This window comes from Anopheles maculipalpis, chromosome 3RL (genome assembly GCF_943734695.1).
Source record: "Anopheles maculipalpis chromosome 3RL, idAnoMacuDA_375_x, whole genome shotgun sequence".
Classification (NCBI taxonomy): Eukaryota; Metazoa; Arthropoda; class Insecta; order Diptera; family Culicidae; genus Anopheles; species Anopheles maculipalpis.
Window position 1 is genome coordinate 76,992,231 of NC_064872.1, and position 20,744 is coordinate 77,012,974.

The 20,744-nt window shown below is 43.2% G+C and overlaps 5 protein-coding genes across 10 annotated transcripts in view; 3 read left to right on the plus strand and 2 right to left on the minus strand.

Annotated features, from left to right (window-relative positions):
• The window catches only part of LOC126562107 (slit homolog 1 protein), a 335,492-nt gene that overhangs the window by 16,225 nt on the left and 298,523 nt on the right, over positions 1-20,744 (plus strand). The gene's annotated exons all lie outside the window — the stretch shown is intronic.
• On the minus strand, positions 493-1,168 carry LOC126561013 (troponin C, isoallergen Bla g 6.0101-like). The gene is made up of 4 exons (XM_050216962.1): positions 1,132-1,168; positions 800-1,066; positions 598-729; positions 493-521 (listed from the first exon to the last, which is right to left on the minus strand). The coding sequence occupies exons 1-4, from the start codon at positions 1,166-1,168 to the stop codon at positions 493-495; spliced, it is 465 nt and encodes a 154-aa protein (XP_050072919.1).
• LOC126563205 (troponin C, isoallergen Bla g 6.0101-like) lies at positions 2,070-2,800 on the minus strand. Its single transcript, XM_050219832.1, has 4 exons — positions 2,764-2,800; positions 2,410-2,676; positions 2,190-2,321; positions 2,070-2,113 (listed from the first exon to the last, which is right to left on the minus strand). Exons 1-4 carry the CDS (start codon positions 2,798-2,800, stop codon positions 2,085-2,087), a joined length of 465 nt encoding a protein of 154 aa, XP_050075789.1. The 3' UTR covers positions 2,070-2,084.
• On the plus strand, positions 4,107-7,420 carry LOC126563562 (uncharacterized). The gene is made up of 6 exons (XM_050220208.1): positions 4,107-4,166; positions 4,250-4,384; positions 4,445-4,610; positions 4,674-6,591; positions 6,680-6,773; positions 7,023-7,420. The coding sequence occupies exons 1-6, from the start codon at positions 4,108-4,110 to the stop codon at positions 7,384-7,386; spliced, it is 2,736 nt and encodes a 911-aa protein (XP_050076165.1). The 5' UTR covers position 4,107; the 3' UTR covers positions 7,387-7,420.
• On the plus strand, positions 11,096-20,078 carry LOC126563109 (troponin C, isoallergen Bla g 6.0101-like). 3 transcript variants are annotated; one of them, XM_050219728.1, is made up of 4 exons: positions 11,096-11,222; positions 13,584-13,611; positions 19,517-19,912; positions 19,985-20,078. In XM_050219728.1, exons 1-4 carry the CDS (start codon positions 11,211-11,213, stop codon positions 20,017-20,019), a joined length of 471 nt encoding a protein of 156 aa, XP_050075685.1. In that variant the 5' UTR covers positions 11,096-11,210; the 3' UTR covers positions 20,020-20,078. The 3 variants fall into 3 exon arrangements, with proteins under 3 accessions (XP_050075685.1, XP_050075686.1, XP_050075684.1); XM_050219729.1 differs by lacking the exon at positions 11,096-11,222 and adding an exon at positions 11,847-11,908; XM_050219727.1 differs by lacking the exon at positions 11,096-11,222 and adding an exon at positions 12,283-12,378.

Below are 20,744 nucleotides of genomic sequence, written 5' to 3' on the forward strand. Positions count from 1 at the left end.
TGCTTCTGCTTGCTGTCCGTCGTGCATTTTGCTGTGATACCATTTTGAAAAGAAAGTGCAAAAGAAAGCTTACTGAACTAAGCGCTCGAGATGCATCGAGAGTGAACAATATAGAGTCCGTACTAGCTGTGAGACAAAAGCTACAGGAAGGAAACAAACACAGCACACGAGACGGCAACAGGTCACAGCAACAGGGGACAAAACATAGCTGACACGTTTGGACACGTCTACACGAGAACATTTGCAACATGGAAATGACACTTCCGCTCCGTAGCAGGGCGTGGGAGCAAGGAAAAGTACAGTGGAATAATCAAAGCGATACACCAACTCATGGCAACGATAGGTGCACACGTACAGTACATACAATCACCCATACAGTTCGCATTTGCATCGGATTTTGTACTATAATTACCCCAGTGTCCTTTTCCTTACCTTGCACCACGGTTATGCACCGCTCGGTCTTTCCGTACGACCACAACCAATACCATTCTCTTATTCACCTGTCATAACCTCCATGAATTCTGCAAACGAGATGAAAAATGGGTTGTTAGTTAGAGGGTGCTCTTCACCGTTGCATCATTAGCTACCGTCCATTACCTTCAAAGTCAACCGTGCCCGACCCATCCGCATCAATCTCGTCCACGATGTCATCCAGTTCGTTTTCCGGCACTGCACCGTCCAGCTCGCGGAGGATCTGCTTGAAGGAGTTTACCGGAATGAAACCCGTACCTAGCGTAGCGGAACAAACGAAACGAGGTTAATTAGCTAGTCGTCCGAGTCGTTCCCCTTGGACTCTTACCGTCCTTATCGTACAGCATGAAGACTTCACGCAGTTCGGCCCTCAGCACATCGTAGTCCTCCTCCGGCTCGACGTAATTCGAAGCCAGCTCGATAAACTCTTCGAACTCGATCTGACCCGACTCGTCCTCGTCGTAGTCTTCCATGACCTCCTTCAGCTCCTCCTCGGACAGCGCGTACCCTAGCAGTTCCATGATCGTACCGATCACTTCCAGCGAGATGCTGCCCTTCTTCTCAATGTCAAACGCATCGAAGGCATCCTTCAGGACTAAGGCAATAAACTCACAAGCACATCACAAAGCTATCCTTTTAATCCATTACTAAGCTACTTACTTTTCATTTGATCCTTGCTCAATTCAGTCTTTTCCATTTTGTTTGTTTTTTTTTTTTAGAAGAACTTTTACCAACGAGCAGAAAGGGAACAGAGACGCTAAGTTTCTTTGATCACACTCACAACACTGACCGTGACCGTGGTGTGATGGTTGTCCTTTTTAAAAACGAATTTCACCAGTACCCCCGAAAACTATTACAACCGTTTGCGGGCTAAAAGCTGTGATAGGTTGCGATTTGATTGATCTATTTCGATGGCTGCAGCCAGCAATAAACCGATCAGACAGTAAACAGTATTGATCGTTTCGATGACACGCGCTGTAGCGTAATATGACGTCACTATCGGCAGTCGATTAAGTAGACCACATGAGTACACGATAAACACAAGGAAGTGGCGAACGACAAGCGGTGAATGTACTGTGCTGTGGAATGCGGTTTGCATACTTTCACTCGAACTCGGGGCAAAGGGCGAATGATCGCATATGGCGATCGTGATTCAATCACACACCGATGCTCTTCTTTCACATGGAAGGTTGCCAAAAGGTGGTTTGAACATTTTTTATGTAAAGGGTTTTACATCTCTCATAAGCAAAATGTAAAGACTAGTACTAATGCTATAAATCGGTTTAAGCATAGGAATTTAGTAATTCAAACGAAAAATTATTTAATCACACATTTTTATTGTGTTCCTTGCAACTTTGATAGAACAAACATAAATACATTTTCCGATAAGAGTTCCCTGAATATAAGTGTGTTTGCGATAAGATAAATAAATATCACATGCCCGATGAGGCTCAGTGTAGTTATCGAGAGAAATGTTTTATGTGATTATATTCTCGACAACGAATACATTTCCTTATACATTTGTGGTGGTGTACAGTGCGGGCGTAAGCTCCAGGCCATAAGTTCCAACATTTGATACGAGAGTACATGAGTCGTTGAACATTTAATTTTCTTTATTCACCAGTCATGACCTCCATGAATTCTGCGAAGAAAAAGAGAGAATTAAATGAAAATGTTATCAAATATCACATCACATCCACAGTTTAGTGATTGCCTACCTTCGAAGTCAACCGTTCCGGAACCATCGGCATCAATTTCATCGATAATATCATCCAACTCATTCTCCGGCACAGCACCATCCAACTCTTGCAGAATCTTTTTGAACACATCGACTGGAATAAAGCCCGTACCTGAAAAAAAAAGAAATAAAGATACGACCAAACGTTCCATTTTCATACGATTCTCATATTCTCCTGCAGACACAAACATTCCACTTACCATTCTTGTCGTACATCATAAACACTTCCCGAAGCTCGGCCCGTAACGCATCGTAGTCCTCTTCCGGTTCCACAAAGTTTGACGCCAGTTCTAAAAACTCATCGAACTCAATCTGACCCGACTCGTCCACATCGTACTCTTCCATTACCTCCGTCAACTCTTCCTCGGTGAGCGTGTGGCCGAGCAGTTCCAGAATCGTACCAACCACCTCCACCGAGATGCTACCCTTCTTCTCGATGTCGAAAGCCTCAAAGGCTTCCTTCAGGACTGCGAAGCGGAAATGTTTTGGTAAATAAAATCGTTCATAATTCTTCGTTGAAAAGGTTGTGATGCAATTTTCAGACGAAAACTTACTTTTCATTTGATCTTTGCTCAATTCGGACTTATTCATCTTGATGTGACTGTGGACGAACGATCACTTTAAAAAAAAACTTAACAACAATTTTAACAATAACGTCCCGTTGGAATGGTCTCCGTGGAAAGACTAACCGTGACCGACACTAGGACTGGCCCTTTTTGTAAATGGCAGCCGCATCTAAAGGGTTGAACTGGTTACAATCGTTTGCGAAACTACAGCTTGTGGGTTGCGGGTTGGCTTCTCTATTTTGAGGCAATTTTGTCGATGATCCCACAATGTATACACAATGTGATCAATTCAGTTCGACGGTGTAGTGTACAGTGTGTCTATTATGTGGCCGACTGCCTTTAATTAAGATTGCAAGCTATTGATGAAATGCATGTTTTGCACCATCATTGGTACTTGATTCTTGTCTACTTGAACTCATCAACAGATACAATTAAAGTATAAAATATAAACATTTTTTTAAAATAAATTCCCCTGAAAAGTCTCCTAAAAGATTAAGTCCCATGAAGCCCTTATCGTAATAATTTCTTATATTCAACAAAATTTTATTTAAACATTCAAATGCAACGCAACCAGAAGCACTATCATCGATGTCGGTTAAGGTATCTGATTTGAAAATTGTTAAGCGCCTGACATTATGCAACGTAATGTTCAAACTCAAATTTCGTTCGTTACAGGGTTTTTCGAAGTAATCCTGCTAACATAACAGCGAAGCGATAAGCTCTAGTGCTGATTGAATGAGTTACAGCCCTTTACGCACTATCTATTCATACGGTGTTGATATATCTAATTAAACAAATTTCACCTCTCGAAACCATTTCATCTGCCCTCACCGAGCCACACGTTTATCTAACGTTGCACATGTCAACACCCCAGAGCGTTTTATCCACAAGGAAATCATCATATCCGTGTCGATATCAAGCGCAATTGTGTGTCAAATGCGTTGCAAACAAACGTCCACATTTTCGTTTTCCTCCCTTTCAATGTCACACGTGGAGGGAGACAAATAGGAACCGGAACACGGGACGCTCGTTGAAAAGCTATTTGCTTGCCTGATTGCAATGCATGCTCCTCAATTTGATTAGATGATTATATCCTCACACACGCTTTTCCCTCGCCGAGTTCGCATTGGTCCAATCCAATTCCGTTTCAACAACGGGCCAAATGGTGTGTCACCGATAACGGAGCACTAATGAGTGTCGATGAGCTTTTGCACAGACATGGGCAGTGTCAGTGACAATTTGGCACCCGGAAGTGCTGCTTCTGGAAAAACAGGAGACAGAGTTCAGCGTACAGTGAAAGTCATTTAGTACATTTAAGTGCAGTAGTGCAGTATGAAGGGTAGAGTGAAAATTACCAGCTCGAATCGGCCTCACATTCGGCCAAGCAAAAGGTTAGCAGCAATGGAGTTTAATTTCAATCGCAAATTGTGACGATTAGTATGATTGGTTGTGTTCTTGTTTTGTGCTTCTTTAGCAGCTGCCATCCAACGCTCGATTGGAACCGGAATCGAAATGGTTGTCTGGCCGTGTTGTTTTGTGTCGTATGCTTTTCCATACTGATGTGTCTCGGGTTGGCAGACATTTTTACCAAGGTGGATGAAAATAAAGTGTAAGTTTGGTATAACTTGCTTATTGAACTGTGTTTTCAAGTTATTGAGTCCTTCTACAGCAACTCGACAATAGTCACTACACCACGGCCAGGAAAAGTGTTTCCCCTGTTAGTTGTGGATGCTTACGAAGATGCTGTGAAGTGCAAAATGATTTCGCAATGTTTTTTCGAATGCTCTGATGTGCATGTGATAAATATATCAGTGGAAGTGCAAGAGTTGGCCAAGGTGAGCCCTTAAATTGTACAGAATTTCACCAACGATTTTATTTGATATAATACTCCCATACAGGCCTACTCTTGCTCTTCCTTCGGTCTCAACGTGCTAGCCCTGAAGACATCCGACGACGTCCTGAGAAGAAATTGGTTACAGCTGGATGTTGATCTGGAAGTTGCTTCACTACTGTTGATTAACTCCAACATTGCCACGATCGAACCGGAATCGTTCGATGTTGGTTCAATGTTTGGTATGACCGTACTCACCCTACAATCGCTCCAGCTTGATCATCTTCCAACGGGAATTTTCCTGGGTCTCCAGAGCTTGAAGGAGCTGAACCTACTCAATCTACCTCTACGCCGCATAGACCCGTACGTACTGAGCCCGATGAAGTACTCGCTGACGCGACTAATCATCGAAAGCAGCCTGGATTCGATCGGGCCACAAAATCTGACCGGATCGGCAACGCTCCCACGGCTGGAAATACTTTCACTGGAGTACAACCATTTCGACGACACGATTCGGCAGGGCACTTTCGCTAATCTGCCATCACTGACGAGCTTGTACCTGCGCAGTTCACACATTACGTGGTTCGATGTGGGAGTTTTCCATAACATATGCAGCACGGTGAAGCAGATACATCTGATTGGCAATAAGCTGACCGTTATCGAGCCAGGCACGTTCGACTGTTTGCGAGGCACGGAGGCAAAGATATATCTGAAAGATAATCCATGGTTGTGTGACTGTTCGCAGCAGTACCTGCAAGAGCTGCTGCTAAACACTAACCTCGTGCTGGATCAACCTGTGTGCGAGAGTCCGATCGAGCTGAAGGGGATGCTTGTACGAAATGTGGAGCTTTGCCCATCACCAACAGTGTCTATTATACCTTCTGGCGAGATAACGACAACTATGGAGCCTGCTACGACCGATGCTCCAAGTGAAGTTCAAACAACACCGGAGGATACGTCAACGAGTGCCATAACAACGACTACAGAGTCTACGACTATGGAGGAAACGACGGAGATGGACACCAGCAGTACTGACGATGAAAATTCTTCGCTAGATGAAACTACTACAACTTTTTTTACCTCTGATACTTCAGCTGATACCACGATCGATACTACTACAGAATATATCACCGTTTCTACAACAGATTATACCACCCCTATGGAGACAACTTCCACTCCTTTCGATACGGATACTACACCAATAGTAACAGAACCAACTCAACCTACTACTACTACTACTGCTGAACCTTCTACCGAAACTACCACAGAATTGACAACCCTAAGTACTACTACTGAAAGTACTACAACGGATAGTACTACTTTGAGCAGTACACTCTCCTTTACCAATGAGCAAAGTACATCATCCGACAGTACCACGATATCGGACACTAGCAGTACACCAACATCGACCCTCCCAATGTCAACAGCTCCTCCCAACTCTGTACAGCTCCAGTGTGAAAGTACTGCCAATCCGATAGCTGCCGAAGTGATAGCGGAAAAGACAAAGCATCGGTTGGTGAGATCCACCGATTCCAGTACGATTGGTCTAAATGTAGCACCTCGCACCAAACTGTTTACCATCTCCGAAGCGCAGGAAGGTGTCGTGGAGCTTCTCTTCGATAAAACAACGTACGGTGCGGTGCTCTGGTTCCACGATACCTCCACACTAGCGTCCGTGTTTTCCACCAACGTTGAGAGTGCCGCTCACTGCCAAACGCTCAGCAGTCAGAAGCTTCGTATCGTCAACTTGATACCGGACAAGAACTACATATTCTGCGCGTTTAGTCTGCACGAGATGATGGTGTCACCGTTCAACTGTTTACCTTACAGGTTGCTGCCAGTGTACGGACAGCGTGCCTGGATGGTGGAGGATCAGAAAATCATGATGATAAGCATCATCATCTCGTCGATACTGGTGGCACTGCTGACGGGAGTGTTGGTCACATACTGTTTCTTCAAAAGCATGTCCCTGTACCAGTCGAACCGTGAGTATGCGTGGGGAGGTGTCTGGTGGAATGGAGTTGTAATGGTGCAGGAATGTTGCCACTTTTGAAGGGTTCTCTTTTGTTGTAGATTCCAAAACCTCGGTACTGCCGGTTGAGAACAATACCGTGAAAAATACGTACATGTCACCGATGCCACCAAAGAAGCCTTTGACACCGGAACGGTAAGTTTATATTTTCCAGGAAATCTTGGATTTTTTCAGGACTAAGAATTCAACATACTTACAAAATAATTTGACCCCTTGCAACAAGTTAAGTTTCACAAGTTTCCCAACCAAGCGAAACAGGGAAAATAACTCACAAATGAAGCTTCTGGTAGACGATCCAATTAGGCAAAATTTAATTTTGGACTTCCATGATACTCTGACCAAACTTTCCGTTAAGTTCTTACTATTACTATCCCCTTCACGCAGGCCAAACATCAAGCGAAGCGTGTCAGACACGAGCATCGAAAGTGGTCGCAGCTACGTGTCCGCCGTTGTGCCCACGACCCAGTTCCAGTACATATCCTGGAAGATGGAGAACCGTTCCCGACCTTCGCTGGAGTTCTATCCGAACGAGCCGCCACCGCCACCCCTGCCCCCTCATCCGAGTAAACGTTTGAAGAAACAAAAGTCTGAGATCAAAATAAACTTTCCCTCCCAGCAGCAGCAGCATCAGCAGGGAATCTACGACGAACCGGCCGGGACGAGCTATATGGGACGTAGCGCTGGTACGCTACATCAGTCACTCCGTAGCAATCGACACCGGGCGTCCTATGGTGGTGCGATCCACTGAGCGTTTCCCCGTGACCACTTACCAAAAATTGCCTGCACAAGTGCATGTGCATGTATGTATTTATGTATGTGTGTATGTGTTTCTGTGCACCATGAATAAATGATTTGAATAAGGCAGACAGGTAGTCTGAGCTGGTATCTGGGGTGGTGGTAAAATGGTTCGAATGCATTTATTCCCCAAGGAGTAAGAGAGCCGAAAACTTTACCCAAACTGCATTAGTTAAGTTAAGCGAGATGGCCGTTTGGTTGGTTGGTCGAAGAAGTTACGAGTCGGTAACGAAATATTGAACGGATGACGTTACCCTTTCCAATCGAATGACCCATCTCGAATGCTTACTGTATGAGCGACTCTTTAAAGTACACCATCCACAGCTTTATAGTGGCTTATGAGACTACCGTCCCCCTTCCGATCGGCATCGTCTTCTTCACACTGTCATCATGCAGCATATGGACTGTCCGTACAACGAAGCGTGGCAACAGACAGTAACAGTTTTCCCGCCTACCATCGGTCCTTGGGCATCACGTTTGTTAACCGGTTATAAATGCTTTTTGCAGCTTACAATACCGCCGACAGGTCAGAACAAAAGGTTTCGCTTGTGCCGGCTGCGTTCGGTATGCTCGGTGTTGGTTTCACATATTTTTAGACCTAGCTGGCAGGCCGCAACTTTCGGCTAGCTACCTAGCATGGAATGTATATCTGTGTCTCTCGGCCGAGACAGCCGAGCGCAAGTGATGACAGATAGACGCGTTGGCGTTAGTCAAGGCTTGACCCTAGGGAAGCGTTTAGACGAGAAAAAAAAAACAAATATTCTGTACTTGAAAATCGTTTTCCATCTCACATAGCTGTTCACCGATAGTTTTTCCGGAAGGATGTGGACCGATTCGTTGAGCTTGTTTTGTTTTCGTTTCATTGTTTTAAGTAAGGCAAAAATAATTTACGTTCATTGGGCTGATAATGCTTAAGAATAAGGAATTTTATTGAAATATTTTTAGAGGCCAATATTATTTTTCATTTTCAACAGTACAAAACTGTAAAGTTTAATTATAAACAAATAAATAAAATTAACTTCCTGAAAATGAAATAAGAAAATTTAAATTCACAAATTGATACAGTACATATATTTTTAATCTACTTTATACTCAGTTTCGAATTTTCCGCAAACAATGAACTACGAAACAGCAAATCAAATCAATGCTTCCCTTTGGGAACTCCTTTCCTGCTCTGCGTCCCCACCACCAATATGCAACAAGTGATGCATTTTAATTGGCCAGATATCAACTGGAATTTGGTGTATGCAATCCCCTCCACTCTGCCACACACTTCCTTCATCCATACACCAACAGAGAAATCAATTAAGCGAGCACATATGCACTTCACCTTTGTTCGTGGGCACGAACGCACGGAATTCAAATTATGATAACGTACCGAGCATAATGGTGGGAGAGCCATAATTTCATCAAACATCAACAATTAATCGATTGAAAGGGTAGTGTTTTTGCGCAAGCATTGAATTGGATTGTAGTTTTAATGCACGATTAAAATTTTTACCGTCAATTAATAATGAAGAGAGCACAACGGAATCAATTCTATGTATGCAGTATGTGCAGTTGATGCATACAGTGGCCACGTCGTAAGCTCGATGATAAATGAGTCTATTTATGATATTTGGAAAGAAGGATGTGAAATAAAATTGTTTATTTTTACTTCACTTCATAAATCCATTGATTCCGTTTCATGAGGACACATTTATAATCCTTTATAATTGTTATATGTTTTGAATGGTCAGATAAAGTAGAAAATAGATCAAACGATACACCATTTTCGTGTTGTGAAACATGAAAAATAGATCAACCTTTGGCAACAGATTTATGATCGTGTCGAATATCCTCACACAGCAACAAACAAACACAATGTAAAGCGTGCTGCCAGATCATCAAAATAGACACAATGCTAAACAGCGAGGACCCAAGATTGGAAAACAGCTCTATTATTGCGGCCAAACTCGTGGGAAGCGACAAGCAGCGCTATGAGTATGAACAGGCAAAGAGAACAGCGGAATGCCAAACAGATGATCTTTGCGTGGATTGTACGAGAAAGCAGTAGCAGCAGCAGCAGCAGTAATAGTACCGCGTACATTCTTCGAAATAACCGATAAAACCATATCTTCTTGCATACGAGCTAACAAGCAGAGTGTGAAGAATGTTACAGCGTTTCAGAAAATCAGAAAACGGTAGGAAAATGATTCTAAATGGATTCATCTCGCTACCCCTTCGGGTGAAGATCACCAACACAAACACTTTCGAATGTGGTGGGGCGAAAATATGGGGGGAAATTTCGGGCGATTAAGAAGATTGCCGATGGAAATTTCCTATCTGGTGAGAAAACTCATTCACAGTTTCAGCGATACGGTATGCGGCTCTTGATTGCTGCTGTGTGGGTTCAAATCAATCCTCCTAAGCGTTTAGAAGTTAAACTGCATTTTTTTTGTAAAATTTTGTTTTTCATCACACAAATAATATAAATAAATTAAACAAAAATTTATTCAAAATTCGTTAAAACAACATAGATATCCTTTCTTTCGTATTTTTCCCTCGATTTATTTTTTCTCTGTTATTCCTAGTTGGTCAGTATGCACAAAATGGGCTGTTGAGGGCGCTACACCTGTGCTCAAATTTTCTATGAAACAAATGTTAAAACAGCAAATATTATTATCGACAAATACACAGGAATAGCTATAGGAAATGCCATGCAACTAAGTTGAACTTATCTTTGTACCATGTTCAATGATTGACATTAAAACAAGACAGCATAATAATAAAATAATAATGTGTAATACAAATGATTTTTCTAGTCAAACTTTTATTTTATACTTTTCTTTCAAGTCACACTTTTTGTTGAATTTACAAAGGTATTTTATTGTTAAAAAATTATTTGAATATTTTAACTCAAACATGAATTTTATACTCGAAATTAAAAATACTGTCGATACTTTTTTCATACCTTGGTACGTTATAATTTATCTAAATATTGAAAATAATAGTTTTCAAATTTATAACTAGGTTTAAACCTCTTAGATGAGATTCGATATATGGGACAGCCGAGTAAATTAAATCAAATTCATGCTTATCAATTCACTGACTGTTCAAATGCAATACCGTTCTGCTGATTTAATCCAAAAGTATCATCTTCCCGCACTACCAATAGTGAGAACGTCCAATGAGGAACGAAACATTGTAGCAGCTCCCAAAGAAAGCCGCCCCGACAAAAACCACAGCCGTTTACTAATTGCTTGCGAGGGTGTTCTCCGGCGAAGAGACGCACATAAACACGCATAGTAAACGCACACACGTTTCCTCATCACAATGTTGTTGTTTCCGAAAAAAGGGGAAGTAAAGTATGTCTTATCCACAACCACACACCAACACATAGCCGCATACCGTCCCTTTCGACCAAGCGATTGTAAGCGATTGGATTTGGGGATTATTATCAGCATCGGACGGGTGCGAAAGTAGAATAAAAATAAACGTTTTTCACGCTTTTCATAGAAGAAGGAGTGAATTTACTGTAAAATTTGACGACTACTCCTCCTCTATCTTTACTTCGTCCAGCGTGCGCTACTCGCACACATTGCCACATGTGTGAACCATTATAACGATACAGCATCGATACGGGTCGGTTAGCAGTCAGCACCAACTCCGCTGGGGTCACATTTCATTCTACCGAGATCCGCAGAATCGGGCAACCACTTCCGGGCAGCACGCACTAGTTGCCTCTAGCTTTCACTCGTACCACCACCACGTGTAACTACCACCAACCGCTCCAACATGTCGGTCGTTGTAAGTATTTTGCGTCTGGATCGGTTCCAACAAAGTTGAACTCTGGCAACTGTTGTGTAAAACTGGGGGCAAAAAAAAAATCAACCTGGGGGAAAATTCGCACCTCCTGGTTAGTGATGTGATGCTCATCTTTAGCCCGCTTGGGCAACGTTCCAAGTTAAAGCCTCCCTTCGTTTGCTGCGCTTTACCTGATTCAAGACAAGAGTTTCTGGTGACGGCTGACGCTCGGAAGCAACTATAAAATATAGTGCAGTTGTACATATTAATAAAGCAAAACTGCGTCTAGCCATGGTTCGCAGCCGGCGCTCCGTGTCTAGACCATCTCCTCATGCATTGCAGTGGTTGTTAATGCACCATCGCACCAACAAGTGAAGGCAAGGCCATACAGAAAGGGTTAGAAATATTATAGTACCTTGTACTGCACGTTTCCCAAGCATTTCGCACATCGCCATTGTGCATCGTTTTTGCCCCGACGTTGTCTCCTATTGCTCTGGACCTCTTCTTTAAAACCGGGTTCCCCAAAAAAGCGTTCGGTTGGTCAATAGCTGCACCCGTGATAGTTGCAGTTTTCTGCATGCATCGCAGTTGCATCCTATAACGGTTGGTCGCCAGTTACAGATCGACTCACGGCAGTCTTACGGTGAAGAACGCGCAGTGAACAACGGCAAGTGTAGTGCACCGAGATGGTTAGTAAAGGTGTTGCGAAACTGCAAAAGAACCCCATTGCATGACACGGCTTGACAATCGTTCTGAGAGGTTCTGTGAGTAGCATTTTGCCAAAAAAGATGTTTGCAACATTCTTTTGACCATGGCACACCATGAATGATTGCAATCAAGCAAGCACCAGCGAAGGGTGGAGAAGGAAGAGGAGCATCCCGTTTTCATCCTCCCTCATCGGGTGGGAAAAACGGAACCTGGGAGCGTGTTTCGGGTTTGTTTGCACGTAATGTTAGGCCGAAAGTTAAAGCGGAAGGCTCGCGGGGTGGAAAAGAACAAAGTGTCCCGATCGGGTGAAAAAAAAAAGCAAAACTACTACAGTGTTCTCCGGTTTGGACCTGGACAGACGATGGTGCTACGAACCGTCAGTGTGGTGTTGTTATTGTGCCAGTGGTGCCTTTTGCCGTGTGATGCTCAATCGTTTTTTCGACGCTCAGCGGTTCGTTTTTATTGGCAAGCGTATCGCGAAGGGACCATCGGTGAAATTCGAAGCTCAATTATTGTCAGACAGCGGGGGGGGGGGGGGGGGGGGCTTATGGAATTCTAAGTAGCGTGCTCCAAACCAACAGGAAACGGGAAATATGCCTCCGAATGCGTTTTCAAATTGAAAACGTTCAAATTGGGCCAGAAATTTGTTTTCATTCACATCCAGCAGTTGAAGTTGGGCATGGTTGTAAGAGAACGATGAGTTCAGCTTATAATTTTTGGAGCATGTCTTGTGTGCAGTATTTTCGCGCCTTCTCATGTTTACTGTTTTGTTTTGGAGTGACATAACAAAAAAAAATTATTTTTGAGGTCGCACCAAACCGAAAGAATTTTTAAACAATTGTCTTGCCTTGATGCAACCGTCTATGAGGCGTTTAATTTACCTAATGGATTTAAAGTGCCTTTTCGCTCATTTTGGCAGCTGTTTCGTTTCAATCGCAAAGCCAAACAACCCGTTTTTACCAGCTGTATCGTATCACTTAGCCATTTCCTAACCATCGCCCAACGACCACCATCAATATGCTAGATTTAACGGAAATTCAAACTCCCTAAGCTCCGTCAATTCATCCACTTTACGAGTGACCTGTCATATTTGTATCGTCAGCAGCAACCATTCCACCCTGCAGCAAGCGCTGCACGCTGAAAATGTTGGCCACACTAACCAAACGTGCTGGGTTTTCCTCAGAACAGAAGAAATAAACGTAGAAATGACGGAAAACTACCAACTGCCCGTAAGGAATACGAATGAGAAGTTTCAGCACACAGGGTAGCAGCGTGTACCGCAATGTACAGCTAGCAATTCACCGGATCAAAGGCCCAGAACACGTCCGTCTATTTATAAAATTCTCTGTACAGTAACAGTACGCTGCTGGTTGCTGGGCTGGTTCGGACAAATCCTATCAAGTGTCTTGAATATTGAAGGAGGCGCACAAGATTTCCCCTTTCATCTTCTGCTACAACTTTTCCTTGCAACATTACTTCCTCGGGGAAGTTGATGTAGCCTTAAAGTCTTTGGGGTGAATCGATAGAGAATTGTATCAAGAAAAGATACTTCAATAGGAAAGACAATATTTAGCCTAACTTCCAGAAAACGTTAGTTAACCTTCTCGAATGATTTTCTAATGCATTTCTTTCCCGTTTCTTTGCTCTCTTTTGCAGGATGATCTTGACAAAGCTCAGCTGGAACGTAAGTATTACAAAGCGATTTAAAATGGTTTGAAAATCGCCAAGTGCATCACGTGCAGTGCTGTCTCTTTTGCTCTCTCTATAAACTTATTTCAATCAAAAATCGTTTGAAAGATTTCCAATTAGCCAATGATAAGCTACAGTATTTAGAGTACGAGAAGATTTGATTGCAAATAATCCGTACGAAAGAGAATATTTAAGAAGTTGTTCATATTACATCGGAACAGATACCCCATGTTTGTCAGTATGGTCAAGGCTAATACAACTAAGATCCTTACAAAATTTGAAAGGGTTATCACAGGGCTGCTATGTTATCAATACGGCATACGTTAATAAATGAAGGAGCAATTTGAAGACTACTGCGCACAAGCTCTTTCAGTAAAATAGAATAATGAGGTCTCACAATTGGCTTCACTTTAAAATCTTCTTCCTCATTCAGGCTGAGTGAAAAATCACCCCACAATAACAAACCCTTAAAATGATCTGGGGGTAATGGAAAATTGCCCTTTTTTGAAAATGGTGCACAAATTACAAAACTTGGCTTTCCTTATGCAAAAGCATTGCACTGACCGATGCATATAATTATTGCAACCAGCATCAAAGCAATTTGCTAATGATTGAACAATAATTACAGCCTACCATACATTTCCCCTCTGTCCACCTCAACCGTCCCCCCTTCCCTTACCCGCCAACTTCTTCAACAATCGAAAGTTGTTTGCCAAATTCCAATTTCGGTCACTTTCACGACAACCCGAAAACCCGATAATGCGACGATCACACACGTATGTCTGCACTCACATTTTTCCCTTTCGTTCGCGCTTTTCGGACGGTCTTTTGGTCTGAATGTCGCTTTAATTGTCGGTTGTTCATCGATTCGCAAAGTTGTGTCTTCCGCTGTTGTTTGTTTTTTTTGCAGTTCAGTCTTTGTTTCTGTTGCTTGTCTCCTGTATGTTTTTGTTTTATATTGTCTGTTTGTTTGATTTGTTGTGCGCGGCCGTTGCGCACATTAATTGCCACCGCACCATTAATCCCTATCATCGGTCGGCTTCCTTTCGATTGTTTGATCCATTTTGATTCCGTTTTTTTTTCATTTTGTACGTTGATGTTATGTAAAGTGTTGCCAGGGGTGCGTGGAACAGGTGCTACTTTATCACGACAATAAGCGACGAAGGATGGGATGGTGGAGGAACCGAAGCTGGAAAGGTCCTTTCACCAACTGAAGGTTTGGTAGTCAATTTTGCGGCAGTTAAAACAAAGCACTGAAAGGTGGTATGACAAGCGACAGGAACGACATGACCTAGGACTATAGGGGTTGTCACTAAGCTCGCCGGCTAAACAGTTGGGCTTGGTCTGTTTGGCTGTGTATGTGTAAAGCGGTGGGAAACGAAGCTGAAATTAAAACTAGACAACTTATTCCGTTACACACCCACTGTAAGAGCACGCATGTCCCCTCAGGGGGTGGAGCGCGAGATCGAGAGTGAAAGAGAGACGGAAAAGGTTGTAATCATTCCCAAAAAAAAAAAATCCCCCGGCTCATTCCGGCACACTCGGCTACCGATTTGCCGTTCCGATTGGCGTCTAAGACGTTATGGTACGTATTGCTGTCACACGGCAGAAAAAGATCCTTGAACATTTTGAGGTTGGCCGAGTGGCGAATGCCCGGTAGAGACCTACTGGGCTTACAGTTTCTAACCGGAGGATTATGCCAATTTTGTGCCTGGAGAGATAGACCTAAAAGGCTTTCACTTTCACCAGAAAAGAGGTATGATGAATTGATCCTATTTCCGAGCTGGGTGACGTCAGTCGCCAGATACGATTACGAACTACCTGTATATGGAATTTGCGAGTGAAATGAGATCATATTCACAGTGCCAGTCGTCGCAGGAATTAAAACGACTGTCAATTTCCATACGTCACGACCACCAAGCAGTAGGTGATGACAGATGCGATTTTAATTGCCACCGTGAAGCAAATTATCACTTACCAGAGTAGCATTCCTTGGAGATGACTTTAGAAGAATTCTAGCTTCTACAGGTGTTAACAGCGATCTAATTAATCTTTCCATTAGCGTCCATCACAACGCCAATGTCATCAACCAATCACACCAATAATGCCTTTTAACGATACGAAATATCTCACCCTGCCAGGCAGCCAGGCACGGTTGACGTTACAGAAGCCAGAAAAGAGAGGCAGACCCATTTCTAATCTGCTTAATAGATTTGTTTTACAAGCTTATACGGAACTTACGGGCAGGAGAAGCAGCAGGCCGTGAGACGTTGTTTAGCTTCGGGGCAGGCTCGTTACAGTTTGTGGTGAGGCTTTGCCAAGGTCACTCACAACCGTTCCTAGTGCCTAGCTCTGTCGGTGAAGATTATTACAATTCTAGCACAAATCAATAAAATCAATTATTCACAATTTTACGATCCAATTATTATCCATTCTTGCAAATGAGGTATCGTTACCGAGTACCGGTGGGAATATTGGCGTTTGAAAAATGTATAAAAAGTTGCAATTTCTTGCAAAAACTGCGAGAAATGTCCCCCAAAAGGTATCATGCTGGTACTCAAGGGCACGATATCGTGCAATGGGTAGAACATTTATTTGCACCCACCTTCCTGCTGGGTTTTATGTTCTTGTTATATTAATTTTGTTCTGTTTTTGCATGTTTTTTTCGCGCTCATTTCGCAGTGTGAAACTTAGCACGCTACTTAGAATTTTGAATACTTTCAGCCGCCTAGCCGCCTAACTCTCACACCGGAGGAAAAAGAGCATTCAAGCTTCTTGTCAAAATCATCATTTGGATGGAAAGAAACAGTCACACACGCGCGCAAACCAGTTGAACAACTTCACCCCACAGTAATTGAGAGCAATCGGTTTTTGGTCGGTACGTCGGCATTAGCACACATGACTTAAAAAATCGCCCATTGAAATGGTTATAAACGTCCACCTTGCAGCGATCAGCAGAAAGCTGCAAGTGCGTCTGCATAGATTATGATCTCGTTAATAATCCTCCCGTTAGCATCGCGAAGTGGTAGTCGGATCTGGAGCAATTCGTGTTTGCGTCATCCACTCCAAACGTCCACCAGGCCAAGATCGTCCCCATTTGACTGGTACGATCGGTGGGCATCGTTGCTTTCGTAGACCGCAGTTTGTGTGTCGTATTTATAGTCGAAGCGTACGTAGCCAATTAGGTTAACTTCATTCTGCGGTGAAGAGTGCATTCGATCCAAACACTGAGCGATCGCTTCGATCATCGTGATAGAGCAATACAGACAGGAAACGGAGCATTCTAAGCTAGACGGGGTGGAGTAATTATTGCTACCATTGGGCCTTAAAAATAGACGACCCTAGACAGCTGGTTGGGAAAATAAATCACGCTAGGTCGCGGTCGAACAGGATCGCTCAAAGTAAAAAAAACGAAGGAAAAACGTGAAAAGAAAACAAGAGTTCTTTGAAAAAAAAAAAGCAACTCTACTTGCTCATGGGTTGGGAAAACGAAGGGAAGCAAGACGGTGGATTGAGTCGTTGATGGGTTTGTTTTTAAAATATATTTCTTCTATTGCTCGCCTTGTTTTTTTTTTTACTTTTTAATGCTGACGAATAATTTAAACGTCGCTGCCAATCAATTAGCGGCTCATTAGGTGGGGTTTGTTTTTATTTTCGCTCCAAATTTGCAAAAAAAACCGAACCGTGCGAGTGACGGGCTCGTGGATGAATGTGTTGATGGACTCGTTGTTAAATCAATTACAGCATGGATCACATACATCACGATCAGCAAAAAAACTGGCTTAAAATCGTTCATCAAATGTTGCTTTTAGATCAAACTTATCTGTAACGAATCTAGTCGATTCTAGCATGCGTTTGATAAACTAAATTTTATTTTAATTTTCTTTATTTATTTGTGTAAAGCAATAAATCTTACCTTCTTGCATTAGTGCTACTGGTGGGGAATCGAAATTCCATTTCCAGTAAGCTACAAAAATGCGCACAACCACATACATCACCACCTCGGCACGCCCTGAGTGTTGGCAAGCAATCGCGATAACCGTGAACTTGAATTATGGGGTTGCTGTAAAAAAATTAAAGCAGCTTTACCTCACGCCCCGATCCTTTCGCTACCCTTTATAGACTGTAGAGGTGTAATGGGACAACAACTTCACCGATATAAAACCCCCAAAACTGAAATCATCTCTCTGGAACGTGTTTCCGTTTTTGTGAACCATAATAATCTGATAAGCGCCTACCCCCAAAAAACACACGCACTCGAAATTGCATCGCAAATGCATCTACTGGCGTACTTTCAGATACGTGCCAGGGTGCAGTGTGTCCCAACCTGCTGCCACAAATGTCAATGAATGCTCCCAATGTGCGCGTGTGTGTGTGTGTGTGTGTGTGGATACAGGTGGGATGAATTTATGAGGCTCGGTCGCCTAGGCGACTTGATGGATATGTGCACCTGAACTTCACGTTTCGCACAAGGCGCGTAGTCGTTACGGGGTAGTGCCGTTTGTGCAGTATGCTGCATGATAATCAATGAAACGTGCGCTTGGCGCGAATTGTACATGACGAAGGTGCATCATGGTTCGAATATTGTGAATGCAGCTGGTTCAGGGAGAAAGGTTGCCACGGATTTAGCAATTAATGCTAAATTGAAACAGTATTTTACTGCCTGTTTTTTGCTACTGTTTTGTTGCCTATTTCCTTTCCGTATTCAACAATGTTTCATTAATTCATGAGAAACGTCAGGAACCTAGCAGTGATGTGCTGAATTTTATTTATTATGATAATGTTTTGTTGAGTCTAAGCAATGAATTGAATATTTTTGCTACATTACTTAACAAAAAAGCTTACTGTTAAAATATGTTTTAGTTAACTGATTCTCAAAACCAAAAAACCATTTTCCCGAAAACCGTTTAAAAGTAACGTTCCACTTATCACGCATCGCATAGAAACACCGCTCCCCAAATAATGAGTCCCATGGGCAATGTTACGGTTTTTGTGTTTCTCAACGAGAAAAGACACACATAAACGAGACGACGCCACCCTAAGCACGTAATAGAATAATTTCATTTTAATTCACGTATGTTCGCTTCCAGCCTACAAGCTCCTGACTACATAAAATCTCAGCCTGTGCGCTTTGGTCGTTTTGTATGCGAAAATTTAGCTTCCGTCAAAGGCGTAATTGTGCCCCGTTTAAACAGTAAAACGTATGCACGCACATACACCTACAAACAAAAAAGATGGGCTGCATGTTTGGATGATGATGAGGGAAATAAATTTCACAATTTCAACACATTACGGTTTTCATCTAAAATAAGCAGCACGGTGCACCAAGAGCGCTGCAGTTAGGCAAATGGCAGCTTCGTACATGTAGGTGGTTGGTATGGATGTACTGCCGTTTGTTGCATTACAGTAGTGCCGTAGTAAATGGGGATGATGCGACTGAGTTTTACGAGTCTAGCCGATGTTCATTCATTAATAAACATACCGTAGTGCCGAAACGAACTGTGAAACGATCGTGCAGACGGATGCTCGTGAAAAAAAAAACACGTGCCAAGGAAATTCTCTCAACAAGGCTTGAGGGAGACAGCGGATGCAAGCACTTGCATTTGCGTTAGGCCAAGAGATGCACCGGTTTGTCTACGATGAGAAGCGGCTACAATGCTGCAGCTGCATTGAAGAGAGTTGATGATGTACTAAAAATACGTCCGTTAGCGTTAGCGTCCGTTAGCAGCGTTGTTTAGTGGTGAAATTCATCGTCTCACTGCAACGTATGCACTCACTAATAGACGGATTGAGCATGAGAGACCCGTGACTGCGCGTGCGTTTTGACGATTCGTTAAGTTTGTTACGCTTCCAGCCAGACGATTGCAGCTTTTAATCGAATGTCTTCTTCCCGCTTCCAGTGCTCCGCAATGCATTCAACGCATTCGATCAGGAGAAGAAGGGATGCATCGGCACGCAGATGGTCGGTACGATCCTCAGCATGTTGGGCCACCAGCTCGACGATAAGATGCTGAAGGAAATTATCGATGAGGTCGACGCTGACGGTTCCGGCGAGCTGGAGTTCGAGGAGTTCGTCACCCTCGCCGCCCGGTTCATGGTTGAGGAGGATGCCGAAGCCATGCAGCAGGAGCTGAAGGAAGCCTTCCGTCTGTACGACAAGGAGGGTAACGGCTACATCACCACCCAGGTGCTGCGCGAGATCCTGAAGGAGCTGGACGACAACCTGACCAATGAGGATCTGGACATGATGATCGAGGAAATCGATTCTGACGGTTCCGGCACCGTGGACTTCGATGGTAAGTGGCTTAGCAATTGCTCCATCAGTATTCGGGTATTTGCTAATCGTTTCGATGTCTTTCTTTCCACAGAATTCATGGAAGTCATGACTGGTGGTGATGATTAAGATGCATCCATAAAATTTAAAGTAATACCAAAAACAGAAAAGCGTTAAAAAAAACTCCTTCAACACCATTTCTTCGTTAAGTTTCCTCTTCTTCATACGTACGTGTCATCGATGTCATCGGCACACACGCGCACACACACTCCTCTGCGTGACTCTACGCTAACGCTCGGGGCGCTACTCTTCCACACCGTTGTATCTTCTACCATCTGATTTGCGATCTGCTTGAAGGAGGAGAACAGGAACCGGACCGGTAGCGGACTGGAAACTTCAGGGAAAATAAGGAACCGTACCATCGCCGCTTCCTTATCGTTGCTACAAAATAGTTGTTCAAAGTGTTACATTCTATCCGTTCCGTATATTCCGTGTGTGGTTGCCAATGGGCGGCGGCTGCCTTTTTCCTGTGGTGTTCCTTCCGTTACCAACGGTTCTTGTGTGCGTTGGTGGTCTTAGAAAGCTTAGATGTATTACCAAAACACCAACACCGTGTGTTGCGGTACGGTTGAGGATGTTGCTGTTGATCTTTATATTGTAAGCAAGAGCGCTAAATAAACAACAATTGTGGAACCCTTCTGAAGGGTTGCCGCAGATAAACAACCGATTATGGGGATTTTACGCTTTTGCCTTCGATGACGTTTTTGAGCTTCATGACGATGTTTTGAGCTTCAGGAATCGGGGATAAGAGTTAAATGATGAAATGGTAAATGATTAAAGAGCATAAACATGGA